Source organism: Schizosaccharomyces japonicus (assembly GCF_000149845.2).
Source record: "Schizosaccharomyces japonicus yFS275 unplaced genomic scaffold supercont5.3, whole genome shotgun sequence".
Taxonomy (NCBI): Eukaryota; Fungi; Ascomycota; class Schizosaccharomycetes; order Schizosaccharomycetales; family Schizosaccharomycetaceae; genus Schizosaccharomyces; species Schizosaccharomyces japonicus.
This window is the reverse complement of record NW_011627862.1, coordinates 1771734-1798252: the sequence shown is the minus strand read 5'-3', so window position 1 is coordinate 1798252 and position 26519 is coordinate 1771734. Positions and strand designations below refer to the sequence as shown.

General features: G+C 45.0%; 12 protein-coding genes across 12 annotated transcripts; 6 read left to right on the top strand and 6 right to left on the bottom strand.

The window, feature by feature from the left end:
* The first annotated feature begins 139 nt into the window (after positions 1-139).
* Positions 140-2087, top strand: SJAG_01516 (hypothetical protein). Its single transcript, XM_002172732.2, has one exon. It carries the CDS (start codon positions 278-280, stop codon positions 1295-1297), a length of 1020 nt encoding a protein of 339 aa, XP_002172768.1. The 5' UTR covers positions 140-277; the 3' UTR covers positions 1298-2087.
* Positions 1756-5462, bottom strand: SJAG_01514 (auxin family transmembrane transporter). Its single transcript, XM_002172730.2, has 3 exons — positions 5133-5462; positions 4663-4884; positions 1756-4551 (listed from the first exon to the last, which is right to left on the bottom strand). Exons 1-3 carry the CDS (start codon positions 5271-5273, stop codon positions 3502-3504), a joined length of 1413 nt encoding a protein of 470 aa, XP_002172766.2. The 5' UTR covers positions 5274-5462; the 3' UTR covers positions 1756-3501.
* Positions 2285-3362, top strand: SJAG_01515 (hypothetical protein). Its single transcript, XM_002172731.2, has 2 exons — positions 2285-2585; positions 2644-3362. Exons 1-2 carry the CDS (start codon positions 2391-2393, stop codon positions 2833-2835), a joined length of 387 nt encoding a protein of 128 aa, XP_002172767.1. The 5' UTR covers positions 2285-2390; the 3' UTR covers positions 2836-3362.
* A 513-nt stretch (positions 5463-5975) lies between the features above and the next one.
* Positions 5976-6933, top strand: SJAG_01513 (hypothetical protein). The gene has a single exon (XM_002172729.2). It carries the CDS (start codon positions 6038-6040, stop codon positions 6776-6778), a length of 741 nt encoding a protein of 246 aa, XP_002172765.1. The 5' UTR covers positions 5976-6037; the 3' UTR covers positions 6779-6933.
* A 379-nt stretch (positions 6934-7312) lies between these two features.
* On the bottom strand, positions 7313-8231 carry SJAG_01512 (40S ribosomal protein S22). Its single transcript, XM_002172728.2, has 2 exons — positions 8128-8231; positions 7313-7935 (listed from the first exon to the last, which is right to left on the bottom strand). The coding sequence occupies exon 2, from the start codon at positions 7912-7914 to the stop codon at positions 7522-7524; it is 393 nt and encodes a 130-aa protein (XP_002172764.1). The 5' UTR covers positions 7915-7935; positions 8128-8231; the 3' UTR covers positions 7313-7521.
* Positions 8172-10166, bottom strand: SJAG_01511 (RNA-binding protein). Its single transcript, XM_002172727.2, has 3 exons — positions 9579-10166; positions 8900-9508; positions 8172-8847 (listed from the first exon to the last, which is right to left on the bottom strand). Exons 1-3 carry the CDS (start codon positions 9678-9680, stop codon positions 8293-8295), a joined length of 1266 nt encoding a protein of 421 aa, XP_002172763.2. The 5' UTR covers positions 9681-10166; the 3' UTR covers positions 8172-8292.
* Positions 10167-10219: 53 nt separating this feature from the next.
* Positions 10220-12187, bottom strand: SJAG_01510 (heat shock protein Pdr13). The gene is made up of 2 exons (XM_002172726.2): positions 12041-12187; positions 10220-11947 (listed from the first exon to the last, which is right to left on the bottom strand). Exons 1-2 carry the CDS (start codon positions 12116-12118, stop codon positions 10385-10387), a joined length of 1641 nt encoding a protein of 546 aa, XP_002172762.1. The 5' UTR covers positions 12119-12187; the 3' UTR covers positions 10220-10384.
* A 150-nt stretch (positions 12188-12337) lies between these two features.
* Positions 12338-17014, bottom strand: SJAG_01509 (WD repeat protein). The gene is made up of 2 exons (XM_002172725.2): positions 16500-17014; positions 12338-16431 (listed from the first exon to the last, which is right to left on the bottom strand). The coding sequence occupies exons 1-2, from the start codon at positions 16767-16769 to the stop codon at positions 12754-12756; spliced, it is 3948 nt and encodes a 1315-aa protein (XP_002172761.2). The 5' UTR covers positions 16770-17014; the 3' UTR covers positions 12338-12753.
* Positions 17015-17040: 26 nt separating this feature from the next.
* Positions 17041-20424, top strand: SJAG_01508 (coatomer gamma subunit Sec21). The gene is made up of 2 exons (XM_002172724.2): positions 17041-17378; positions 17423-20424. The coding sequence occupies exons 1-2, from the start codon at positions 17348-17350 to the stop codon at positions 20113-20115; spliced, it is 2724 nt and encodes a 907-aa protein (XP_002172760.1). The 5' UTR covers positions 17041-17347; the 3' UTR covers positions 20116-20424.
* A 310-nt stretch (positions 20425-20734) lies between these two features.
* On the bottom strand, positions 20735-21822 carry SJAG_01507 (RNF family protein; the record flags this gene model as incomplete). The annotated part of the gene is made up of 2 exons (XM_002172723.2): positions 20735-21054; positions 21108-21822. 2 exons carry the CDS (start codon positions 21820-21822, stop codon positions 20735-20737), a joined length of 1035 nt encoding a protein of 344 aa, XP_002172759.2.
* An 815-nt stretch (positions 21823-22637) lies between these two features.
* Positions 22638-24235, top strand: SJAG_01506 (meiotically up-regulated 132 protein; the record flags this gene model as incomplete). The annotated part of the gene is made up of 2 exons (XM_002172722.1): positions 22638-23246; positions 23501-24235. 2 exons carry the CDS (start codon positions 22638-22640, stop codon positions 24233-24235), a joined length of 1344 nt encoding a protein of 447 aa, XP_002172758.1.
* A 435-nt stretch (positions 24236-24670) lies between these two features.
* Positions 24671-26355, top strand: SJAG_01505 (acetate transporter). Its single transcript, XM_002172721.2, has one exon. It carries the CDS (start codon positions 25322-25324, stop codon positions 26201-26203), a length of 882 nt encoding a protein of 293 aa, XP_002172757.1. The 5' UTR covers positions 24671-25321; the 3' UTR covers positions 26204-26355.
* Positions 26356-26519: the final 164 nt, after the last annotated feature.

Genomic DNA, 26519 nt, shown 5'->3' with positions numbered 1-26519 from the left:
CAGCAATAATGTGCGTCCTTGATTTAGGCCAGAAACCAAAATACCCTTTTCAAGTCTGTCTGCCTCCTTCTCACCCTCACACTCCCTCTTCTCCCCGTGGTGCAAGTCCACTTTTAGCGTCCGACCCGACCCACTCTCAGCACCACCACCAACCACCAGTGGTAGGCTGACGCCAATACCAAGCGTTGCTTACACTCCTACACACACTCACACACACAACACACTCACTTTTCGTCCATTCTTCAACCGTCTTGCTCATCTACAGCCCACACACATCATGTCGAGTGGACTGTCGCGTAGAAGAGTGAATGCTGCCTCCGGTGCAAACGGTCAGGACTCACCGACAATATCGCGGACGCCGAGTGAGCGGCGTACCATTCATACGGATGGGGACGACCATAAAATTGCGTTTGACCCTCGAGACTTGGAACAAGGCGAAGAACAGGCTCGTCAGCCGAAGCTGACGCTTATGGAGGAAGTGTTGTTGCTAGGTATTAAGGACAAACAGGGATACCTCTCGTTCTGGAACGACAGCATCTCTTACGCTCTCCGAGGCTGCATCTTGATAGAGTTGGCGTTCCGTGGAAAAATCCGGATGCAGAAGGATGTTGCTCGTAAACGTTTTCCGCTCACTGATCGAATTGTTGAACTTGTAGACGACAAGTTGACGGGCGAGGTATTGCTGGACGAGGCGCTCAAGATGATCCGAAGCAGCGAGCCCATGTCTGTCGGCTCATGGGTCGACTTAATGAGTGGTGAAACGTGGAATGTCATGAAAATCGGCTACCAATTGCGCCAGGTGCGTGAGCGTTTGGCCAAAGGTCTCGTCGACAAGGGCGTGCTGCGTACGGAAAAGCGGAACTTTTTGCTGTTCGACATGGCCACACACCCTGTAGCAGACACGGGCGTGAAGGAGGGCTTGAAGCGTCGGATCATGAGCTTGGTTACGTCTCAAATTGCCGAGCTGGACGATACTCCTTATTTCCCAAAACATCTCTCGTTCCGCTACCTGCGTACGGTGACGCTCGTGTGTTCGGCGTATGCAGCTTGCGTGCTGGACAACGTATTCAGTCAGCTAAGCTACGAGGACCGAGAACGTGCGTTTAGTCATGTGGATGAGTTGTTGTATGAGTTTTCCCAATGGCCCTTTGGTCTCCGGTCCTCTGGCCAGGTAGCAACAAACCTGCCCAAGGCCATTACTGAAGAGCTGTCGAACGTAAGCGGTGACGAACTGTTGTCCATTGAGCTTATTGCCGCTGTGCTGCAAGTATTCACACACCTTGATTCACTCTTCTAGGTTGTCTATCATTGTATACCGTGTTTTCATGTGCTCGCGCCAGTATTGATGAACATCTACGGCGATAGCCATCTTTGTCGACTGTCTTTTCACCGTACAACAACAGCAGTACCAGCTTCCTTGTGAGCATTTAAAAAAAATATACTAAGAGGCCCTTTAGCTCTACTAGGTCGGTCGATTACTCAATTCTCACTCACATGCACAAACAAAACACACACATACACACACACACACTCACTCACTCACGGAACACAGAAACACAGAAACACTGACGCTCACTTTTGCATGCACTCATACACATACTCGACTACTTGACGATTACTCTTTTATCCACGCCCATCCTTTCCCTCCAGACAGGTCTGAGTGCAGGAAGGTGTGTCGGCTAGAGGCGTCAATACACACAGACACACACATGATGTTGCCGTCCCACTGTATCCCAGAGACTCGGCAGTACTATGCTGAGAAATGTTGCGTTCGCATTGATAAAGGTAAAAGAAAAAGTTTCTATTCTTCTATTCTCTCTCTATAAAACCTGCGCCCGCAAAATAATTCTGTGTAGGACACGCAAGTGTGTATCTTTCTACTGACGTGCCTTACCAAGCCTTCTTCCTTTTGGTCGCTGCAAGCTGTCTTTCTGTGCCAGGTTTTTTCTTTTTTTTCATGAATTTCACTATTAATGGCGATGAACTTTAAGCACTGTAGCGTGCACGATCGGCACCACACTGTTGTTAATTCGCATTAATGAGATTTGCCAGGTGTAGTTGGACTCGGCCTCTGTCCGCCAACTGACAGGAGAGTTGTTGGTGCCTCGTCGGAAAGGGGGGTGGGATTCGGTGTAGACTCGGTGTCATTTCGGCTTTGTTTCGGTGCCAATGTGACGCTTTCATCACCGATGTTCGCCGGCACATCGCCTACCTCGCTTATTTCCACGAACCCCCACTTGCCCACTTCGACTCGCTATACTCGCTTAATGGCCCCGCTTACAGACCCAAGCGTTAGTCGTCACCAGTTCCTTTGTTAAAGCTCTAAGGCCTTCCTTCCAGTTGTTCGTCACCCGCCATTGCTTTGTCTGTCTCAGAGGCTTTCGTGAGTGATGCAGGTGCTTGAAGACAAGGAAAACGTTCCTCCGTGCAGCTCGTCGACTGACACACTCTCAGCTGTTGCTCACAAACCTCTTGTGTACAAAGTCGAAAGACCACTCAAACGCAAGCCTCTGCAGGAATTGTCTGTGAAGATTATCGACGATGTCCTAATTATTCACACAAAGCAGAAGAAGCAGGATCTCAAGGTAAGAGACTTGTTTGCGTGCTCCATTGAACATAGTTATTAACTAGAACGTGATTTAGAAGATTTCCAAGTGTTTCAACACCAGCAGCATCGGCAGCAGGACAACAGAAGTTCGTCACAATATCGGCAGCGGCAGCAGTTCTCGTTTCTCTGCGACACAGGCTTTGCTTATGGGTACATCAATGGCGAAGCGTACAAAGCACAAATCGTCTGCAGCAACAAGCAGTCGGTCCCTTTGCAATCTTCGTTAGTATTCACAGTTTCTACTCTACGGTGACTACTTGCGATGAATTCGCACAGCCTTCGTCCACCGAGTAGAGTTACGAGTTGCTTGTTTTGTTTTTCTTTGCTTTTGATGAAACTTTGAAGTCACCTTCTTGCTGCTTCGTCCTGGACACAAACACAGTCCATACGCACACACACCTTTTTGGTGCTCATGAAACCCTCACGCCTCTTGAAAGAAGGCCATTGATACCCCATACGTGCGTCTTCCGTTGCCTCAATGACGCGCGTTTATAACACTCATAATATCCCATAAATTAAACACACGAAACACACGACGTTAATGACTAATGAGGAAAAAGTCCACGGTCTGCATGACTTGACTTCCCTCCGTAGAGGACAGTCAACAAGCCTGCAACGACATGCCTCTCACTCACGCACAACAAGTGTCGAAGAATTAATAGCATAAAATGAACACATTTCTAATGATTATCCAGCGGTAACGGTAGTGAAGAAGGGCATGGCACACGTACACAGGCCAGACAAGGAACAGAAGTGTGTTGGTAGTAAGTTAGTATAAAAACGACAGGGACGAAACAGATAGTAAAGGCAGCGAGCACATGTATGTATGTGTACCACTGTTTAAAGTGAAACTCAGTAAGGAAAAGAAGAAATAAGAAACAGATCTACTCGCTTTACTTGGCCCATTTCACGACAAGCAAACTTGCCAAGTTCAGGACAAGCGAGTTAGGAGGAGTAAGAACAACATAGGACCACCAGAGAATGATAGCACATTCGCGTTCAAAGACACCATTCAGTTGGCAAATTTGGGTAAGTTGAATGGCAGTAGGGCTACCAACAAGAAGGAAAATAACTACAACGAAAATGGGATCATCGAATGTGCTGAAAGGTGTGTAACGGGCAACGATTGCGAAGAGAGGAAGCAGCAAAAGGGGAACAGCGATCATTCGACCAAACAAGCAAACGAAAATCAAGCGCTTTTCACGGTTGGGATGCTTGCGACGATAGCTGTCCACGGCATCCGGGCCATTGCCCGTCATATCGGTAGCCAAACTGGCACCCAACACAACAAGAATTTGAGGAACAGCAGCTCTACCGGCCATACGAACACCGCTTGTGATACTGCGTTCAAGGAACGCACCCTTCTCGAAGAACAAACGTTGAATAGGAGGAACCATGGCGACAAACAAAGCAAGAAGCATAGAGTACAGAGGAGGACTGAAAAAGTCAAGAATCAACACCACTGCCTTACGGAAACGAGACTTGGTAGAGATATCGGCGTCACTCTCGACAATAGTCGAAGTGGAGTTGCTAACAGGTTGAGGAGGCTTCACCAGATGGCCATGCTTGTGTGCCAGGGCATCACGGAATGCCGTGAGGTTTCGTTCATCAGTGGGAATGCCTTCATTGGCAGTAAGAGCAGCGAGCTCAGACTCATCGTTGCTTGTGCCCAACAAACGCTCTTGTTCAGCAGCCTGTTCATATACGGATATGCTCTCGGATGGGGGCATTTCGTCCAACTCATCAGGAGGTTGATTAGGTCCAAGCAGGACACGGAAACCATAAGACCAACGCAGAGCCTGTCCGAGTTGCGAGAAAATAAGCAGGTACATGATGCCTCGAGAGGTAACCTGGGCACGAGAATCATTAGGAACACGATCCCACAAAAGACCATCGGCAGTAGCGGCCAAAGAGGTAATCATAGCCAGAGGAAGAGAGTTGGACTAGGACGTTAGTAAGAAGACAATTATAAAAGAAAGAAAAAGGAATTGGAGACAAGGCGTCAAGGCGCGTCATCCAATGCATCGTTCGATGCCGCGCTGAGGTTTACTTACATTCTGGAAAGCGATGCATGCAGTAGCAAAATTCCGCTCACGCTTAGACAAACGGAAGATTCTAGCGAGGACGTAAGCAACGAACACAGATGCAGCTGTAATAATTGTGTAGAGAATAGGCAACAACCACAGGTCAATTAATGATTCCAGCGTCAAACTACCAGCAATCTTTTCGAACACAAGACAGGACATGAAGAAGTAAACATTGAGATTTGAAAGAACCTGTGCGCAACATTGTTAGTCAGACAGAAAAAAAAAAGGAAAGAAGGGAGCTGTAGGGAGCAAAACAAGGAACGGCACAGGCAAGCGTCGAAGCATTCCATCACGACCACAGGCTAACGACTGTAACGCCAGTCGCCGAAAGCATTCCATAACGGCAACACTCGCAACACGAGCTGAAAACACTCCATAACCATAAACACCGTTCTGTTTGTCGCTCCTTCTCTATCAGCCACGCCGGCGAACCCTACCTTTTGCGATTGGCGTGTAAGAAAGCCATTTCTAGCCAAGAGATAACCTCCTAGAGCCACGAAAATGACCTCCAGGTCACTCTCGAAGATAGGCTTTAGAAGACTCCAAAGGTCAACGTTCCCCAATCCACCTAATTGCATTTTCTGTGGATAGCTCTCGGTAAAGATGCAGCAGGTCTTCGACTTGTAAAACCAAGATTCTGCTTCTTGTAACAGAATTCCTCGTTAATATGTCAATTCGCACGACGGTTAGTGAAGGGTCTGCTGCCGGATGATGTGCTCGTAAGAAGGCTTATATTGAAGATGCGACAATATCGGAGAACTCGGGGAATACGGAGAACTCGCGGTATACTCACGGGCAACTGATGGATGATGCAGATTCAGGTGAGATGGTTGCACGAAACATGGTGACAGCTTCGCCATCGTCACGTTCGACTGCTGTGCGAGTCGTTAAATGCGTTTGTCGCACCCGTGCGAGAGCTCACTATCCCGCTGGCCTGGTGGTTCTTAGCTGAGTGGGTGCCCCAGTCGGCCTCCTGAGCACGCCCCTGGACCGACAATTGGACACGGGGAAATTCAACCCATCCCGAAGCTGAGACACAAAATCCCAGTGCGCTACAGTACCACAGCACGAAAAAAGCGCATTCGTAACGACTTAGTGGAGACAGACAAGACGTCGAGTACGGTGACCATTCGAAGCGATTGTGCAAGCAGTGAGGTCAGCGCAAACACTCGGCAAACCTTCAGTCGGCTTTTTTTTTTCTCGCTCCCATAAGGTGCCAGAGAGAGGTACTACCATAGGTAGAAAGAGAGCGAGCGAGTGAGAGTGCTTGAAAGTGAGAAAGTGAGAAAGTGAGAAAGTGAGAAAGTGAGAAGCGCTCAAATCACAAACGAACATTCACGAAATGAACAACAGCCCGGGAAACAAAACACCCGAACCCGTTCGCAGACGGCGAGGACGGCCAAAAAAGTCAGAAAGCAGGAGCAATGTCCCTGCTCAGTTGTCAAAAAAGTCGGCTGCAGTCAGTAACGAATCTGAAGCAAAGGCTCGTGTGAATGAATTGAGATCCCGCTACCACAAACTGCACCAGGCTCTAAGTGAGCTGTACATTGTTCAGATGGAACGGGTAGAACGACTTATCCTGAACGACACACATCATGTGCTGACCACGGAAATTGATTCATACAACCAAGTGCGACAGTTCAAACTCGTTCTCAGCGAACGACGCGCTCACTATCGGCGAGAACAACTGGCTCGTCAAAATGCCTTTCGAGAAAAATCAATTGAGTATTCGTTCAGAAGATATCAATGCATGCTTCGGCGACTACTGCTGCAACACACAGCGTCCAGCCTACAGTCATTGGTGGAATCCCGTGCTGCTCCTAAAGCACTTCAACTGTACGAGACTTCTGTGAAAGACGAATCTGAAAACAACAACATGGACGAGAAAAACAGCGTCTTACCACCCACCACTACCAAAGAAGAAGAAACAGAAGAAATCACAAAAGGTGGACCTGCACCAACAATCCCGGCTGGTCCGCCGTCAGGTTCACTTACGTCGTTGTCACAATCTCCGGCGAGACTGCCTTCCATTCACCAATTGCAGCAGTCCATAGAGCCAGTCCGTTATGTAAATCCAATGTAAATGGGAAGAGAACAAGAGGGCCAAGTGGGAAGCCCAAAAGAAGCCACCCTTCTGGCACTCACGCGTGTTGTCTTTCAAGCAATAGTTACCGACAATCAGTCGCACATTATGAATATAAACTTCCACTCGTTTTTTGCACATTAACAAACACAAGCTCATTTAATTGAAACCGTTCCGACACGTTTTGTGGATGCGCCAGGGACGCAAACACATGTGCGAACAGAGTTCTTACGCAAGCAAGAGCTGCGACGAGGGCACCGGCCAAGTTTAATAGGTGATATAGGCATACCCCGTTTCAAGTTCACTTGTAATACAGCAATCCTTGTAAATTTAACCGGAAGGCTATGTTTATGAGTTCAGTGGCGGCGTCGCCCTTCCCTGGCGGACCTGTTCATGATTAAGTTCTTTCAGCGACATTTGTCGAACGTGTCAAATCTTTGATTATTTCGTTTCAGCCTGCATACCAACGCACACCACCGCCCTTCGTTTGAGAGGACAATGACGACTCTGTTTAAAATGGTTTTCTTTTAACATCAACGCACCGCAACCGGCTTAACAGTTTTGAATGAAACAGGAACCACAGATAATTCATTACGAAGGAACACGGAAAGCGGCGGAAGCAGAATACGAAGGGCTCACCCACAGAGCACCTCCATGGTTAAAAATACACACGAAACTGGGCAGTAAAAGCCTCGAATAGAGATGAAAAAATTGGGCGTTGAACCCGTTTTCAATTTTTGCGTCTAATAGAAGAAGCCCAAGATCTTGCCACCAGTGTCCTTGGCACGGGCCTCGTTATGAGACATGATACCACGGGAAGTGGTCAAGACAACAACACCGACTTGACGAGAGGGAAGGAGCTGACTAACCCACTTCTCCATATCCTTAAGCTTGATGTTGAAGCGAGGAGAGATGACACCACACTTGTTGATACGGCCGTTCAATTGAATGACAATCTTTCCGGAACGGTGGTCATCGATCTCTTCAAATTCGCCAATGTAGCCGTTTTGTTGCATAACGGTCAAAAACTTGACAATGACCTTCGAGGAGGGACGAACAATCACTTGACGACGTCCACGACGCTCGGCGTTGACAATGTTGTTAAGGCAGTCGGAGAGAACAGATTGACGGACCATTTTAAATACTCGTTTTTATATCTACTGGGCAAGCATTAGTTTTCTTGAGTGTCCATAGTGATAGAGTCAAGAAAACACGGGTACAAGACACGCGAGTACAGCAGCAGGAAACACGTAACGGACTTGTTTCCAAGAACATTGACCTTACGCCAACACCGTTGTTCGAACCGCCACTGTGTCGCATGCCGATGCCTATATTTCACCTCATCATACCTTCAAAGAAGAAAATGTCTAAAAAACGACGGAAAGAGTAGTTGTTCGCGAAGGACAGGGGATGAGAAGCGTAAACCCGCGTATTTTATCTTTCCAGAAAAGCAGTCACATATATTATGCCGACGCGACCCTAAATGCAAAACGCGACACGTAAACAAACATAGCTTAAGTAGAATTAGATGAATTATTTGAAGTAGATGAGAAATACAAGTTTCTAGCGCGATCTTTGACCCGACCAACAGGTGTCATATTCATTCGAAAACGACCTTCTCGATGTCCCAAACCTGATCCAGGCAAGTAAGCAGTGGGGCCTTCATCTTCTTCTGTTCGGGATGTCGATGGCATAGTTGTGGCTCCTAACGGTTCATGCGCTGTTAGATTGTCGTCGTCTTGATCTCCTCCAAATGCAACAATACGGCGTCTTTCAGTAGCACGATCTCGGTAGCCGCCTTCTTGCTCGATTTGTCGAACTTGTCGCATAAGATCCGTAGCCTTATCAATGGCTTCTTTGCTGTGTAGCTTGCTGTTGTGCATAAAAGATTGAGTAACATGTTTTACCATGTGTCCCCACGACCGAAACCTTCGCTCGCAAAGCACACACACAAGAGCAGACTTCCATGCGTATTGCATCAGCACATACTCATCTTCTTCAGTAAGAGATGGAATGTTGTCTCGAAGTTCTTCTTGTGCTCCTTGCCAACGGGCAAGTGTCATGGACACCTTTGGTTCCGCCGTTAATATCAAAAGTCGTTACAAAAAGCTCAAAACGTACCTTTTTTGTTGGTCCTGGATTCAGTTTCGACAAGTCTCTCTTTCTCTTCTCTTTTTTCGATTTTTGCTCAGGAATAGCAACAGGCAAAAACTGATCAGGGCTTATACCTTCCGGTATGGTTACTTCGCAATACAATTCAGGATCCCAGTAAACGACATGGCCTGTGCGTGTCGGAAACATCCATTGCTGTGACGGACCGTACGCTGGTACAAATACGCCCGGGTGAATATAGGTTGCTGAAACCCTGCGCGACGATATGGTGAATCCCCGATTGGGCATTGTCCTTGCGTTTCGAAGAGCCTTTGCTGTCTCATCAACATTTGCGTACTCTACAAATACAAATCCACAGAAAGCGTCATTGCTTTTGTAACGAACCATGAGCAAGCGTTGCACTGGAATGAGTAACTTTTCAAGACCCTTTAAAATGACTGTTGCGTTCAAGGATGTGTCAAGGTTACGGATAAGCATGTATACAGAGGGAATGTCCTCCGAAACATCACGATCGCCTTTGCGTTCATTCCGAAGCGGTAGTAAAGACAAGGAAGCTTGGTTTCTGTGCACGCGGCAATGAAAACAAAACTCTCTTCGTGGGTAATTCTTGGAACCACACTGGGCAAGTTGTTAGCAACGATGTAAATAATCACAACAATTATCGCATATGCAGTTGAGTTGTACAAACGTTTTGACAAGACCATCCTTCCGCCGGATCCCGCTGTTCTTTGGAGAACTTCACAATGACATTCCTTCCGTTCACAGAGAACGAAGAATAGTTTTCTTCCATCCATAGTTTTGCATCATTTGGCGAACAGAACCGAACAAATGCAAATCCTCTGGTTTTCTTCGTTTCTCTATCACGAATAACTGTAATTGACGTATATTCTGCGCCTGTGTCCTGTAAAGCTTCTTTGATCTGTTACAGATTGGATGTTAGCAACAACAGTTAAAAAATAGCTAAACGCCTTTGTATCCCACATGTTCTTCTGTCGTTTCATGACTTAGGCCTTTAATAATGATTTCATCAGACAATGATCCTGTTGAATGCGTGTTATAAGACATCTTGCAAGATTGCCGTTATTTAAAGAATTAACCAAATAATAACACGCAAAAAGCAATCTAACATGCAATGAGCTTCTTCTTGTTAAGAATGAAGATGATTTATATCGATTTTATGTTGTAATTCTAAACATTACAGGATGAATTGGTGAGAGGAAGCCAGCAAGTGCGTGCTAACCAAATCTGATACCAAACATCACCAAGACGAGCATTGAACCTTAACATCCCTTCTACTCAACAAATACCATACCATGCCTGCTGTATGAGTCCGTTTGAATCACCGTTTTTCTATTTATCCTCTATCCAGCTATGGCAAAAAAAAACATACAAAAACAATACGCTGGAAAGTGTCCCAAAAATGAGAGAACTTCGAGGTTGTCAGTGACCACTGACTAGTCACAAGGAAGCTTTCTTTTCCCGTCAAATAGACGCTTAGTTCGATCCACGAACGTTGCTACCCTTGCCATCCTTGGGACGAGCAGTAACTGTGAGTTTGCCTTCGGCGTCGAGATGAAGAATAACCTCAACCTTAGCCTTGGGAGCAACATCAGCGATGTTAACAGTGGCAAGAAGAGTACCAGGAGTAACGACACGCTCGCGAATCTCCTCAGGCTCCTCCTCCTCGGAAAAGTCGGACTCATCAGCATCTGCCTCAACAGTGGTAACCTTGATGGAACGCTCACCCTCGTAAATAGGAATGTAAGCACCACCCTCAGCAGGAGCAACACACTCAATGCTCTTTTGGGCGGGCAAAGCGGTCTCAATGTCAAAAACAACAACAAAGTTATCACCCTCGTTGATACCAATGGGCTTGGTAAGATGAGGAGCGTTGACAACATCAGGAGTCAGAGAACCAGCGATCTCGTCAGCATCAAACTCTGCAATCAAAGATGCTTGAACACCGGCACCAACTGCAGCCAACTCAGCAGGGTTGACAGCCAAAGGAGTAGCAGAAGAAGCGGAAGAGCGAATGACGGTCTGCTCAGGGAAGACTGACCACATCAAAGAAGTCAACTTGGGAGAGTGAGAAGCACCACCAGCCAAGATCACCTCGTTGATGTCAACGGTCTCAAGACCGGCCTTCTTAACAGCCTTGACAACGAGATCAGACATTTTGTTGAAGATAGAGCTACCGGCCAACTCAAAACGAAGACGGTTAATGTTGCTGTGGAAATCAATACCATCAACCAACGAATCAATGGCAGCGGAGGCAGTGGTGTTGTTACTCAAAATACGCTTAGTGATCTCGCATTGAGCATGAAGCTTGGCAATGGCACGGCGGTTGGTAAGAGGGTTGATTTTGTGCTTCTTCTCGAACTCCTTAGCAAAGAAGTTGACCAAGACCTCGGTCAATTGCTCACCACCCAAGTGAAGGTCTTGCTCGTTGGAGAGGATGGTAATGATGCCGCTCTTGATGGAAGCGACAGAGACCTCGGAACGAGTAGCACCAAAATCGGCAACGACAACAAACTTGTCGACGAGAGCAGAATCAGAGTACATAAGGGCAAGGATCTGGGCTGCAGATTCCTTGACAAATTGCATAGCAGGGACACCAGCTTCCTTAGAAGCCTTGGAGAGCATCTCAATCTGCTTCTCGGAGAAATCACTGGGGACAGCAATAACACAGCCATCCAACTTCTTACCCAAGAAGTCGCGAGCAGACTCAAACAGACGGTTCAAATGGCGAACAGTAAACTCGTAAACAGTCTTCTTGGAAGTAGTCTCGGCACCAGTCTCGGGGTCAACAACGGTGACACTGAAACCAGGCTGGCCATTCACAGAGATAGGCTTGGCAGAGCGCTTGTGCTTTTTGTCGGTGACGTCCTCAGAGCTCTTGCCAAGCATGTCACGGAAGTTAAGAATTGTGTTATGAGAGTTACGAACAAGCTGGCCATAAGCTTGAACACCATGGTACTCCTCCGATCCTTGGTAAGAGAAAATAGCGGGAATTTGTCTGTCACCTTCTTCGTTTGCCAGACATTCAGTCTTGCCATCCTGTACACAAATGTCAGTAACGGTACTCGCGCATAAAACTTAATTTTGCAGAAGAACGACCTATTAAACGACTTCGTCGCAAAATGCTCATACCTTTGTGAATGAAATGGAACTGTTTTGGTTACCAAAAGAGAGACCGATTACGGTCTTGTATTCTTCCAAATCAGACATTTTCGTTCTCTTTTCCGTGGATTGAGGGTGTTGGTTGTTGGTAGGTTCTCGAACTAGGAGTATGCTTCATCAACAGTGGGGGACGGGTCAATTGTGGGGGCCACTGGAGCAGCAATATGTAAATATGCGAATAAAATATGGCAAATAACGATGCGATTAGGTCCCGCTGGTCACATTGGAGATATAACAAACTTTCTTCTCTGTTTTATACAATTCAATCTTCTTTGGTTATTTTTTTTTCAAATGAAACAATAACAAGTTTCTCAAATTTATTCTTAAATGTTTTATGAAATAAAGTACCAAATAATTAGTTCTTTCCGTGAAGTACAAACGATAAAACAGAGATAAACCCGACTCACCTTGTTTATTCTATCATACCGTCAAAACTGCCTTTCCCACAATAATAAGCTATACAACAGAGAAACACTTTATAGACATTTATTTAAAAAAGGCCTGATTCTTTCATTAGATTGTTAGTATATTTGATTAAAAGAAAGGAGTCCAAAAGTTGACCAAAGAAGAATCCAAACCCAAGAGGCATTACAGTTCACGCTAACCAAAAAGAAAAATTATAAACACAGAAACTCATGCAGAAGGTGTTTAGCAGTCATAAATTGACAAAAAGCAGATACCGCTCAATACAGCTGATCCATTATTTCGTTTTTCGTACAAGTGTAAAAGTTAATACGATTGTCTGTACTTTCAGCACATGCCAAAAGAAGATGATGTGGATGAAACATCATGTCAGTTATTGAACCAATTTTAGACTGGCTCAAATATGTAGGCGTATCTCGGAAACTAGTTCGATCCATTCTCCAAATTTTGATTGAGTGTGCTGCCGTTCCGCTTGCAAAAACAGGTGCATGATGATGTGTGGACAGTGAAACAAGGTGCTCATTGGAACCATTTGATGTTGCGAGACTCTTTGGATAACGAATGTCCCAGAGTTTTATTTGTCCATTCGCACTTCCGGAGATAAGGTCACGCATTCCCGAGCTTTGCATCTCGACATTCACAATTCTGCCTCGGTGTTCCTTCCAACACTGTACCATCGAATCCCGGGGATTCAAACGTTTGTCGTAGGCTCGAACAACACCATCATTAAAGCCCGCGACCAAACTGTTGCATCCAACAAGATCACTAGTTATACTAGTGATTCGATTGCTCGTTCGTGCAGGAATGTCACACACGGCAAGTTCACGAGAAGCGTCCCATATCCGGATAACACGAGCGTCACCAGTAACCAACAGATGTCCGCTGTTTTGTTGCCAGCTCGTGAGCATATAAGTAGGCATAGACGGAGGAACAAGATCACTCAACGCCCTCCACGCAGTCACCAGTTCAACATTCTCCTGGTCATAATTTCTGAACAACCGAATAATACCTTGTGAGTTTGCTATAAGTAAGAGCGCAACATCGTCCTCGTTTATAAATTTTAGGTCAGTTATTTGGGCACTCGGTGACGACTCATTCACAAAGCTATTTAACCGACGTGTTCGATACCAATCCCATACTTGGATAACGTTGTTATCATCAGCAGTGACAAGCTGGTTTTCGAACTGATGAAGAAGCAGCTTAACTGGCTTGCTGATATTTTGGATAGAAGGAATCTGTTGGTTCCAAGAAGTATTGGTAGCAACATCGGCAAGAGGACGAGTTCTGTAGATTAACCGCTCATTCCGGTTACGTCTCCAAAGACGTTGGTTATAACAGATACTTCCAGGCTCGTCATCTTCATTGGGCCGCATTTGCGGCTCTGTGAAATACTCTCGAGATACGTCGAACAAACGACTTTGAAGGGGTATTTTAAGTGAAGCCTTATAGACTGCTTCGTCAAAGTTGGCCGGAGGAGGATGCTTCGTTTCGTGATTGTTACTTTGCTCAGTAATCGAAGAGGTTTCGGCAATAGATCCTGTATCATTTGATGGAATTCCAAAAGCCATATTACGCAATGATCTTGCCAAAGAGAAAGTACGTTTAATCTTCGGTTCCTTGTGAGATGCAGTCGATTTTTTAGACATTGAATCCGCCTCCAGCGAACGCGTGTCAGAATGGGAACAAGGGAAACAATGAGAAGAAAGTTTGTCAGATCCTAACTTTTCCTTAATGATTTTCGCGAAACAAGAACCTGCCGGTGACTTGCAGGCAAGGGTGTATACATAGTCCACAATTTTTTGAGCTGCCAAAGCGATTTCAATGTAAGGGTCAGCAGCTAGACACAAAATAGCATCCCAAGAAGCATAAAATACAGATTGTGAGTCTAAGAGTCCCTCACTCTTGTTTTGAAGTCCAAACTCTTTTAAAGTGGACTCAATGGAAGCAAGAACGAAGCAGTTTTTATAACACGTAACCAAGTGCGATAAGAATATAATAAGCTCATTCCGTACCAGAGGCGAACCATCGTTCAAGACTGATAACGAAGCAAAAGTGACATAAGATTCTACGGCAACGACCTCATCTGTTTTTTCAGGAAAACCCAAAAAGGTGGTAAAAGCCATAATTGCAGAAGCGCGCACCTCCGGAACTGGATCATTCAATATATCAGCCAATTTGCGGTGAGCATTGTCACGAATACCGGACCACTTCGCTTCAGAATAATTGTCCCAAAGCTGTGATACACAAAGACAAGACCACTGGCGTAAAAGCGGGTCATCACTTTGCAGGTGTGCTAAGCAGTGTCCCAAGACCTGTGGACCAAGGCAAGCCAGTTGTCCTTGCGGGAAGCCTCGACAAAATACACTCAAGATAAACGCACACATGGCCCGATGTTCGGAAATGTTGCTTGAAGGAAATATGCTGGCGTTTGGGTTCAAAATTTGCACAAAATAACCGTATCCGTTATCCTTCAATAAGTCGGCCTGGCACGAACTATCGACTGCAAGTATTCTCGCCCATATAAACACTAAGACTGGCTTTAATTCAATTGCAGGAGATTGCAAAAGCTTTAACACATAAGGAAAAATACCAATGGACAAAGCCAAGTCAACGGCCCAAACGCCTATATCCAAAAATTTAGACAGTAGAATCAACGCTCGCAAACGGTGGACTTGTGACAGAAGAACTTGAAGCACAAGAGGAAGTTGGTCGGGAGGCTTTTTAGTCACAACACCTTGGGACAACCAGACTTCAAAGGCCGTAAGCTGTTCGCTAAAGAAGGTGGAATGAACATACTCATAAGGCAAACCCTTGCTCTCTGCGTCCAACAAGGCGGGTAACTGAGAAAGACAATTGTCAATGGCAAGATCCCACGAGTTCCACATGGGATGATTGTAGGTACTAGGAAGCTCAGGACTAGATTGAGGATGACAATTGTGAACGCGCATGATTCGCTGTGCGAGTAAAAAGTTTCGAAAAAGGGCCGCAACCATGAGATCCTGACGGAACAGTCGACGAAACAGATGTTTTGGGAACGTGTTCCAGGCTATTGTATCTGTAATGGCAGTGAATATCCAGTTTAACTCTCCCAACGGTGTTCTTCTGTCCTGAAGTCGTCCAGGGATTTTTAACACCATGTCCAAAGTAAGCTTCGTTGGAAGGCGGTTTTGCAGAATGTACCATCGCACAGATATTTCAATGGGTGTCGTTAAACAAGATGTAAACAAATCTGCCGGGAGATCTGGGTTCATGGGAAGGACTTCATTGGGGCCACAGGCAGCCAGTTGAATACTGTTAGAGTGTGAAGGGGTTGAGACAGACGCACCTCCCTGTTTTAGTACTTGAGCAGCTTCGCGATCACGCTGCTCAGCAAACCGATTGAAGTTGATGATAATGTTCCCTGCGGCGCTACAATCGTAAACGTAGATGCATGGTGCACCAAGCCATGATTGAAGGTCGTAGATAGAAACCGGAATGTACTGGGTGTAGTTTTTGTTAAATACCCAAATTTCGCCCGAAGGTGTAGGCATTGGGACGCCATGACCATTGTAATGGAAGAGGATACGCTCTTCTTTTGCATTTCTCCGCTGTCCAATGCACAGTTTCTTGGTCTCTTCAATAGAGGGATCAAGGTAATGCCGGTAACGAGTCCGCATACTCAAGGTTTCATACTGCTGCTGCAGATTCTTACCAATAGCTTCTAAGGCTTTGGAAGCTGGTAATGAAAACGGGTCAATCCAACACTCATACTTGGCAGCAGGATTTGGTTTAATGATGTCTGGAGGATCAACGCCAATATTCAGACAAACAAACAACGCGGCTGAAACGGTTTTCAGGCGATCACGCATTCTCCAGTCCTGGATAACGTACTTTTTTTCCTTATTCTTCGTCCGTGAAAGGCCGAAATTCCGTTTGTCGGCATAGTACATGTAGAAAACCTGTAATTGAGTTAGCACACAGGCACACAGGCATACAGCAACTAGCAACTTGGACTATTTAGACAAACCTGTTCCAGCATATTGATATACTCCTCATTGTTGTATTCTTCTTCGAAGCCATGTCGAGGGTGAGTGAATATGGACTCGTCGTCATTTATAACACTGAGTCCATCTTCATCTCCAGTCTGCTCGGCGTATTGCGAAGACGATTCGGCACCCCTGCTAATTGAAGTTCCCACAGACGTTCCATATACGCTCGTGGTAATCGTTTTATTCAGGCTTATGCCGTCGAGTCCATCTCTGGAGGGTTCATTTGCAGTTCCTTCCGACATTGTCATTAACTCTTCATCTCAAATCCTCGGAAAACGTAATTGAGTTACAAGAGAGCTGTTTCAGCAAATGTTCTTATAAGTATTAATTGATTTGGTTTAATAAAGGTGGTCAATACAGTTCGTCCACTATAATGCACTCGGTGGTGCTCAGGTGTGTCATGGCTAGCAGGTAGGTAAATAAGGAGAGGTGAGAGCGAGCCAAGAGAGCCAACCAGAACAACAAGAATAAAACAAAGATAGACGAATGTTCTTCATAGATTTCAATTTATAAATATCTAAACAACCCATACAGCCAGGCCAATCATCCAGTTCTATGCTGTTCTTGAATAAAGTCGCACATTCAAGACACGAATTATACACAACTATCATGCTCATTATGTTCCATAGATATTTATTGCCTTCTACGAATCTTTACACTAGTTTACTTCAGACAAAAATTCTACCTCGCGTCTTTGCAACCTTATTCTTCTGCGTCCGTAGGGACTAGCGTTGATACACTTCCACCGTGGAGGACCTTCTGACACAAACACACAATACTGGCTGGTCTTGTAAAAGCCACAGATAGAGTTGTGTCGTTGTAAACAATGAGTTATTCTAAAAAAGACGACGATACTGGTACTGTTTTGGCTTGTTTCTATTTTACTAACTGTTTTCTGCAGATGAATCAGTCTTCGCCCATGTAGATCAGATTACAGTGATGCAGGAGGCTCGTATATTCAACCAGTCTCCTGTATCCCCAAAGAAATGTAGAGCTCTTTTGGAGAAGCTTGCGTATCTCGTCTATACGGGTGAAAAATTCCAAGAGGCACAGGCTACAGAGCTCTTCTTCGGAATCACAAAGCTTTTCCAGAACAAGGATCCCAGTCTTCGTCAGATGGTTTACATTACTATCAAGCTGCTGTCCGGAACGGCTCAGGACCTGATTATGATTACCAGTAGTATAATGAAGGACACAGCTACTGACCGTGAAACTGTGTACCGTCCAAACGCCATCAGAGCTCTTGTGCGGGTGATTGACGCCAATACAGTTCCCGCTATTGAGCGTATTATGACTACAGCCATTGTTGATACCATTTCAGCTGCTTCTGCTGCTGCACTTGTGTCCTCTTACCATCTTTTTCCCATTGCGAAGGACATTGTTTCTCGCTGGAACAACGAGATTCAAGAAGCCGTTGTTTCTCGAACCATTGGAAAGCAAGTCGGCAAGTCCCCTTTCTTTACGTCCAGTTTAGGTTACAAACCGTCTTCCAGTGGGATTTCACAGTACCACGCCCTTGGTCTTTTGTACCGCATCCGTAGACAGGACCCCGTCTCCATTTCCAAGCTCATCCAACTGCTATGTGGAAAGCAGGGAATTGTGAGCAATCCTCATGCACTCGTTATGCTAATTCGTTACACTGGTGTCTTGCTCCAACAAAGTCCTCATCTTACCGACTCGTTTGTTCCTATTCTTCATGGATGGCTTAAGGGCAAGAGTGATATGGTGAACTTGGAAGCTGCCCGTACTTTGGTCCGTGTTAAAGGTTTGCCTGAGCAATTCCTTCAGCCCGTCATTAATGTGCTGAAGATTTTCTTGTCTTCTCACAGATCCGCCGCTCGTTTTTCCGCTATTTGCACATTGAGCGAGCTCGCTATGACTCGTCCTCATTTAGTTCACTCTTGCAACATTGACATGGAGAACCTTTTGACAGACCCTAACAGATCCATTGCATCCTACGCTATCACTACTCTGTTAAAGACTGGCAACGAAGAGTCGGTTGACCGGTTAATGCAGCAAATTTCCGGGTTCATGTCCGACATCTCTGACAGCTTTAAAATCGTTGTTGTGGATGCCGTTCGCTCTCTTTGTCTGAAGTTCCCTAACAAGTACAAGGCGATGCTTAAATTCTTGTCCAGCATTCTCGACGGTGAAGGCACTTATGACTACAAGCGTAGTGCTGTTGATGCCATTTATGATCTTATGAAATATATTCCTCAGTCGAAGGAAAAGGCACTTGGAGAGCTTGCGGAGTTTATTGAAGACTGTGAATATCCCAAACTTGCCGTTCGCATTCTGCGCATCCTGGGTGAAGAGGGACCCAAGGCTTCCCATCCCACGAAATACATCCGCTACATCTACAATCGTATCATGCTAGAAAATGCTATTGTTCGATCTGCTGCGGTCAGCGCTCTTACTAAATTTGGCACGGATGCTGAGAACGAAGCTGTGAGGGAAAGTGTCAAAACAATTTTGTCAAGATGTTTGGATGATGCTGATGACGAAGTACGTGATCGTACCGTCCTTAGCTTGAAGGTATTGGACAACGTGGAGACTTTGACTCCTGTCGTTGATATGAAAAAAATTCCTTCGTTATCTGCTCTTGAAAGCAAGTTGGTGGACTATTTGTTGAACGAAAAGTTTGACGACGCCTTCGACTTGAATGAGGTTCCTGTACTTACACAAGACGAAATTGACGCTGAAAACTACAAGGCCAAGAAGGCATCAACTGAAGCTGTTCCCGTGGAGCCCGAGGAGGAGGCAGCCGCTGAGGTTGTTGAGAAGCCTGAAGTGCTTGTTGACACTTACAACAAAATCTTTCAATCTATTCCAGAGTTCTCTAATTACGGTGATATTCTTAAGTCATCCACTACTCCTGTTGAGCTGACAGAGAAGGAGACCGAGTTCGTTGTTAAGACCATCAAGCACGTCTTTAAGGATCATTTAGTTGTTGAGTTCCAGCTGCAAAACACTTTGGCTGAAGTTGTACTAGAGAACGTCGTCGTCGTTTCAACCCCTTCTAATGATGACCTTGTTGAGGATTGTGTTATTCCTGCTCCTCGAGCAAGCCAAAAGGAACCCGTTTCGATTTATGTTAGTTTCAGCTTTAAGGAGCCTTATCCTACTGTTACGCTGAATAATGTTTTGAAGTTTACATCCAAGGAGGTTGATCTGCACACTGGAGAGCTCGAAGAAGAGGGCTACGAGGATGAATACGAGATTGATGATCTTGAAGTTGACTCTGGTGATTACTTAATCCCCGTGTATGAACCCGACTTTTCCGGTGCTTGGGAATCTTTGTCGTCCTCTGAAGGTAGTGCAGTCTATGTTCTGAGCAATGTTCACGACTATTTTGAGACATGTGAGCGAGTTGTTGAAATGCTGCAACTTGAACCATTGGAGGGTTCGGAACACCCTATGGAAGGTGAACGGGTACACACTCTTAAGCTCTCCGGCAAGACCGTCACTGGAGACAAGGTTCTTGCTACAGTCAAAATGGCCCGCGCCAAGGACAACGCTGGTGTCGCGGTCAAGATCACTGCACATGGTGAAAGCCAGACTGCTGTGGATTTGGTTCTCTCCGGTGTTGCTTAAACTGTTTAATTGACCTCAATAATGACCGTTGAACCGATGGCAATAGAAAGTGAATGGACTATTACTATTGTTTGATTTGATTACTTTCGCCAAAGTACCTTTTTTGTTCGGGCATATTGAAATATGTTTATGTAATATTTTGGCTCGATTGCATTTTAGTTCTGGGCATGAGGGTGTACTTGATGAAGGGCATCATACATTGACAGCATGTACCACACCTCTCGACCTGTTGGCTATGGTATGCCCAAAATGCCGTTCTTTGACAGAGCCCGTTTGGCGACACGAAAAAATCGAAAAGGTGCTACTATTACACGTACAAAATGTAATTATCTTGTTAAATGTAAACGCACGTGGGCCATAGCTGCTGCGAATCGCAGGCGATATTATTCAAGCTATGTAATGGGAAAGCGAAGGATGTAGATGCGACGGTTTCTGTATATTAAAGGAAGAATCTCAAGAGAGAGAGAACCGTGCAAGCGTATACCAAAGTAAAACATAACATCGTTACAAAACAATGACGGATGAATACACGCTCCAGCGTGTGTTTCTATGTGCAGCAAAAAGGTCATAAGCAAGAGAGAACTAGAGGAGGAAGAGAAAAAAAATACACAATAAAGTATCAAGCAGAAAGTCGTTTTGCAGTCATGTTCATTTGCGAAACGGGAATGTTGCAAGTAGGACAAACGGGCCGATATTCTACAAGCCAAGTGGTGATACAAGGCCGATGGAATTGATGGCCGCAAGGCAGACAAACAATCGTATCGCCCTTTGTAAAAGATTTTAGACAGATGACACACTCTACTCCGTACAGGGCTCTGCACGTTGCTTCATCGACACTCAAAAGTGTTTCATCGTCTTCGTCGCTGCTGCCATTTTCCCCGGCGGGTGCTGCATTGTTAAGCAGTCGAAAGCTGGAGCTAGGCGATACGGGGGCCGAGACTCAAGAGTATCTAAAAAGCGTCGGGTTCTGCGTTTCCTGAAATATTCCACACCCAGTTGGACTAGCACAAGCGTTTCGTACACTAATATACCAATTCCAAAAGGAAGAAAGGCGAACAGTAGTTGAAGCAAAGCATTGGTTGGAGCCAAAGGTCTGATAATGTACTCCGTGTGTGGATTGTCGAGTAGTTCAAGTTTCAGCTCAATAAAAGCCGTCTTCTGTACAAAAAGGGCTGTTATATAAATGTCGTCTGCTCCCGTCTTGTTGAGCATGCGAACCAGTCCCAAAGAAGAAGTAGATCTTCCTCGGGTTTCACCGACAATAATTCCTTGAAATCCACGATTCTGAGCTTCTAATGCCTTCTTCTCAAACGTACATCCACCTCGATTTACGAGAAGGTATGTTCCGTCGCGGACAATTCCGTTCTCCATTTCCCAAACATCGCGTTTCCTTTCAACCGTGACCGGGTCCGGGGACATTGAGAAACAACCGTCTGGATTGTCATAAGCTGGCGTTTCCAGGTGAATCATGAGTCCCGTAGAATTTTCAAACAGATTCTGTTTTCCAAAAGAAGCTATCTGAGCCCAAAAAGCTGTGTGAGTGTTTGCATTTTCAATCGTAACGACACCTCCGTCCGACAAAGCAGAGACAATTTTTGATGGAATAGAGAACCAATTGAACCAACACGCAGCTATTATAACATCTACCGCCAAAAAAATCAGCAACAAGGGCACGAAAATCCTCGACCGTTCTCTAAACAAATTCATGGCGAGTGATTACAAAGAAATGATGATTGCGGCCCGCTCCCAGAAGACCCACTGTGGGTAGCATCCTGACAGTATCGCCGCATCCTTACGTGTAACAGTTCGTCAAGGTGGGATGCCTTGGGGCAAACTGGTGGAGAGGATTAGAAAAAGAGAACGTCAAAGGATGCCCGAGTGCTCATTTGTATACGAAATTCGAGTTTTTTCCCAGTGGATTCCGACTTTATTCGCTTCATTGATTCATTAAAGCTGCTTTCGTTTTTTTCCGACGCTCAAACGAGCTTTTTTAAGGAAGAATGAAGCTATTTAAGTGTAGCAACAGAATGAGAATGAATTGAAAGCGGAAGGACCAGTTTACATGAATTACTGAATAATGCTGGTGCTCTCAGTGATTTTTGGAGGTCTGATTTCGATATTTGGACTAAAATGACTATACAAATTTAGTTGACGAGTCTGTTAACGAGCATGTTGACGAGTTCATACGAATAACGCTTACTTAAGCCCCTTAATACTGAACGAAACACACCTCTTGTCTTCTCTTTCTTCTCGCCCGCTCTCGCTTACTTTACTTCTGTAACTTCCCCTTGTTTACATTGCTTAAATGGCTCATTAAACCTCTCACAGGATAAGTATATAGTCTGTTCGTGTCTATCTTTCTCCGCACTATTCCCAACTCCGTTTTTGGTCTCTCATTCTGTTGATCGGTATTTATACATTTTTTCGGTTGAACTTGAATTCTAAAGGTTCAACTTCAAAATTCACTCTTTGAATCAGTTAAGGCGTTCTATTAAAAGAAGAATCATCCGTCAATCCCTTTGATGTCATTATCTGCTAGGTCTCGCGCTGAGAAAATCAGAGGGAAACAGCCCATCGATGCAGATAATGCATGGGGCAAAGTCGCTGGGATGAGTTTTCAAGACTGTGCAAAAAAGTGTCCTACAGTTCTGAAGCAGCTCAATCTAAATGCTTGTGAAGTCGACACTGTATTATACAAGCACCGAAGTTTTTGGTCTCGCTTCGTCCCTCGGTCGATGAGGAAGTTGTTTTCAATTAAGAACATAAAAAAGGGCCTTGGCTTGTACAAAGAGCCTAAAGAAGAGCCGCGTAGCTTTGAAGAATGGCCAGAAAAGCAGCTGTTTGATGAAGACGATACCGATTCCGTGAAACAAAAACTCGCCGAGAAACTTTCTGAATCTGCCACACTTTTTTCTTCAAAGTACAGTCATTCCACCGCAACACTGATTAACAAGGAATTAAATCCAGACAAAGCTTACCAGTGCATTTCTTCCAATTGCCCCAACACCGATCTCGTCCAATGCGCCGGCGCTTATTCATGGACGCAGGAGCTTGCAGAAAGGGCACAAGTTTACTTTACACAAGTTATTCCTTCCGAGTTATTCAGTGTTCCGTTTGAGTATGGATTGAATGTTGGTTTTTCTCCATCACGGAGTCAGCATTCTCGAGAAACAGCACTCGTCGCAGAGGGATTAAAAACATCTGTTTTCACATACGAGTATGCAGGTAAAAACGAAAAGCTCAGCTATAACTACGAGCGATTCGAAAACTCAATCAACCCCACATTCTCCCCAAGTTAATGAGACTTATCAAGCAGGGACATGCTCCGCTGGCAACTTTGGTCCACCACGTGATGTTGTTTGACTTTTATCCAAAATGTTATCAGGAATGCATATGGTCTGGCGTGGAAAAATACATCGAGAAAAACGGATATGAGCGCGGTTATACGAGACTTCACCTTCAAGCCGCGCGCCACCGACTTGGTCATATTCGTATGTACTTGATTGATCCAAGGACCCTGTTTTCTGTGCCACACCGTACCAGTTGGGCAGTTGTTTCTAGTAAACGCTTCAAAGCCAACATCAGATTGCAGCAGCCGATGGACGGGGAAAACTTAAAAGCTCATCACATGCGTCTATCCCCTGTTTTAAAATTCGCTTCCACGCCCAACGACCTGGCTTGGTTGGCCTTCATCACTAGCATAGGCACAGCTGCTCGGGGTTTTCCGTTGCACATGTATTTGAAATCTATGGAGCTCATACCACGACAACAGGGTCGACCCACGCAGTTTTTCTGTATGCGACAAGATGTGTTCCTCTTCAACAATGTTCGTGATACTCAGGAGTTCGAGCCATTACAGCGGGTCTTCGTTAAAGACCTGATCCTGTGTGAAGATGCGTTGGAAGAATTTCAGGAGAAACAGCGATTTGCTCAAGAATATCAGAAGTATCTTGAAGCCAAATATGGCGTTTCTAAACAGCCACAAAATGTGATCCCGTACCAGATGAGCGCATCACCTCTTCCTCTCAAGCCCATTAGGCGAACCCTTGTCAAGCGTAAACTCACAATGGGCTCACCCGTTATAATCCCTTCTAATCAGCCCATCGCAGGCAACTGTTGAGTTCAACTTGCTCTTTCCTTCGTTTTGTTTCATTATTATTCATGGATTCTGTTTCTTGTTTTTTTTTTTGTTTTATTTGTTTGCGCGTTTTTTGCTTTCATCATTATTTCCCTCAATTTTCCCTGTTTTCTTTCGTTCATTTTTTTTGGTATACAGTATTTGTTTCATATCAATTCATCGTATTAATGACTAATCACTAAATAACTTTGTAGTTTTGTTCACACCTTTGTTTTCTTTTGTTTTGTAGCGGTCGCCGAGTTTACCGGGTGCGAAATTGTTGCCTATTAGCGTCGCTTAATTGTCGGCACCCTTTTTCTATATGCATCCGATGCGAATCGGCAATTTTTTGATTGGATAGCGTCATCACGTGAATCAGATCGTGTCGCAAAACAGATGCAACCGCGCATTTTTGCGACAATATCTCCTCTTCTAGAGACTCAACATTCATCCAATTCTCGCTATACAAACAGTAAATATTGTGGTAAAACAGAATTTTACAAGCCCTGTTGTATGTCGTATTAAATAAATTCAAAACCCCAGTGTTTGTTGCAGAATACGCTACCACTGCTCACGTGGACATTAAAAAACGGGTTTATAAGGCCAACTTTCCCCGAAAAACATAGTTCTACGGAAGGAATCTAGACAATTTCTCATTCTTCCGAATGTCTCATAGCCGCCGAAGGGACAGTTTAGAGCTTCCACCTTGGGGTGTCAACTGTCGGACGTGAGATCTTATGAGAGAGCGTGATACAACATCTCAGCCTTAGTATCCTGTGCCATCTCCCCTGTTTTGAGAAGTATTTAATTTTCAGTACTTTTATCGCATTTCCTCGTAGTTTGAACACTGAGAAATACAGCGTAAAAAGGGTGCTATAGCGCTTAGAACTTACAAGCGATACATTCAAGGGTCCAAGCTGGGAAACCAAAAAATTCGAAGCCCAAAAAGAAATTTACGAGTCATTGCTTTCATTTAATCAGCAACAATCACTCTGAACGAGGTTTTTATTGCACTTCTTAATAAGACTCTCGCAGGTTTTTTTTTTTTTTTTTTTTTAATTTACGGGAAGTTGCTTAATCGCATACATTATGACTTACACCGTTTCTGTCGCACCCGAAGAGCGTATGAGTGCCAAGGCTTCTGAAGCCGCCATTTGCGACACTGAACTCTATGGATCAAGTGCTCGGCCGGTTTATGATCAGGCTGAACACCTGGCTTCACAAATTGCAGAACTCCAACATCGCCAAAAGATGTTATTCGGTCCTTCTGCCGCAGACTTTGAGCCTATGCCTCATCGTCTGCGTTATAACACTCTTGGAAATCCGGCTCCGTTGGGTTTGTTCTCATTCGCTTTCACTACCTTTCTCTTGTCGCTCTTCAATTTGCATACCGATGATATTCTCACCTCGAACATGATCATCACTGTAGCCGTCTTCTATGGTGGCATGGCTCAAGTGCTTGTGTCTATGTGGGAATTGGCTTCAGGAAACACATTCGGTGCAGCCGTATTCGGCAGTTACGGATCCTTCTGGTTGTCTTTTGCTGCAATCAATATTCCCTTCTTCAATGTTGCTTCTGCGTACAAGGACCCCGCGGAATTGACCCACGCCATTGGTTTGTATCTCATGTGTTGGTTCGTATTCACATTCCTCGTAATGTTGTGTACGACGAGATCTACCCTCGCGTTCTTTTTGCTATTTGTAAGCTTAGACATAACCTTTTTGCTCCTCGGCATTGCTCACTTGGTAAAAAACGCCTCAACCTCTTCTCATCTTCTCAAGGCTGGCGGCGCCTTCGGAATTGCGACTGCTGTCATCGCATGGTACAATGCAATGGCCGGTCTTGCCTCAAAAGAAAACTCGTTTTTCACCGTGCCTCGTGTTACATTCCCTTGGAGTGTTGAAGGTCTTAGTCCAGAGGAAGCGCAGCGTCGTCGAATGCAGGCTGATGGTGATGCAAAAATGGCCTAGGCATTATCCATACATTGCGCACATACATGCTTGACGACTTGCAGTAGAAAAGCAAACAACGAAACAAAACGGCCTCAAGTCCCATGAGATCACCCACCTCTCGTATTCAAAAACAGGAACTCTACGACATATGAAAATAAAAGACTAATTACAATTACAATAACACATACATTAGCATCTTATTTTTCTATCTTAGGACGAGAAGTATTGTGCGAAGAATTGTATTGGCTTCTTTTGTGAGAACGAATGTCTCCCCCCACTTCCCCACAACACAATTTTTGGTGGTGAGTCTTTTCAATATTGGCCACGCATTTAA

Bases quoted from the DNA above. Each gene is read 5' to 3' on its own strand.
- SJAG_01509 (XM_002172725.2), bottom strand. From the start codon at position 16,769: ATGACAATGTCGGAAGGAACTGCAAATGAACCCTCCAGAGATGGACTC. The intron at 16,432-16,499 runs GTTTGTCTAAAT...ACTCAATTACAG, and splicing joins ATATCAATATGCTGGAACAG to GTTTTCTACATGTACTATGC.
- SJAG_01513 (XM_002172729.2), top strand. From the start codon at position 6,038: ATGAACAACAGCCCGGGAAACAAAACACCCGAACCCGTTCGCAGACGG.
- SJAG_01516 (XM_002172732.2), top strand. From the start codon at position 278: ATGTCGAGTGGACTGTCGCGTAGAAGAGTGAATGCTGCCTCCGGTGCA.
- SJAG_01511 (XM_002172727.2), bottom strand. From the start codon at position 9,680: ATGGAAGAAAACTATTCTTCGTTCTCTGTGAACGGAAGGAATGTCATT. The intron at 9,509-9,578 runs GTTTGTACAACT...CAACTTGCCCAG, and splicing joins AAGGATGGTCTTGTCAAAAC to TGTGGTTCCAAGAATTACCC. The intron at 8,848-8,899 runs GTACGTTTTGAG...GCGGAACCAAAG, and splicing joins ATCCAGGACCAACAAAAAAG to GTGTCCATGACACTTGCCCG.
- SJAG_01510 (XM_002172726.2), bottom strand. From the start codon at position 12,118: ATGTCTGATTTGGAAGAATACAAGACCGTAATCGGTCTCTCTTTTGGT. The intron at 11,948-12,040 runs GTATGAGCATTT...ATTTGTGTACAG, and splicing joins GTTCCATTTCATTCACAAAG to GATGGCAAGACTGAATGTCT.
- SJAG_01505 (XM_002172721.2), top strand. From the start codon at position 25,322: ATGACTTACACCGTTTCTGTCGCACCCGAAGAGCGTATGAGTGCCAAG.
- SJAG_01515 (XM_002172731.2), top strand. From the start codon at position 2,391: ATGCAGGTGCTTGAAGACAAGGAAAACGTTCCTCCGTGCAGCTCGTCG. The intron at 2,586-2,643 runs GTAAGAGACTTG...AACGTGATTTAG, and splicing joins AGAAGAAGCAGGATCTCAAG to AAGATTTCCAAGTGTTTCAA.
- SJAG_01512 (XM_002172728.2), bottom strand. From the start codon at position 7,914: ATGGTCCGTCAATCTGTTCTCTCCGACTGCCTTAACAACATTGTCAAC.
- SJAG_01508 (XM_002172724.2), top strand. From the start codon at position 17,348: ATGAGTTATTCTAAAAAAGACGACGATACTG. The intron at 17,379-17,422 runs GTACTGTTTTGG...TGTTTTCTGCAG, and splicing joins TAAAAAAGACGACGATACTG to ATGAATCAGTCTTCGCCCAT.
- SJAG_01514 (XM_002172730.2), bottom strand. From the start codon at position 5,273: ATGCAATTAGGTGGATTGGGGAACGTTGACCTTTGGAGTCTTCTAAAG. The intron at 4,885-5,132 runs GTAGGGTTCGCC...TGTTGCGCACAG, and splicing joins TTACACGCCAATCGCAAAAG to GTTCTTTCAAATCTCAATGT. The intron at 4,552-4,662 runs GTAAGTAAACCT...CTAACGTCCTAG, and splicing joins CATGCATCGCTTTCCAGAAT to TCCAACTCTCTTCCTCTGGC.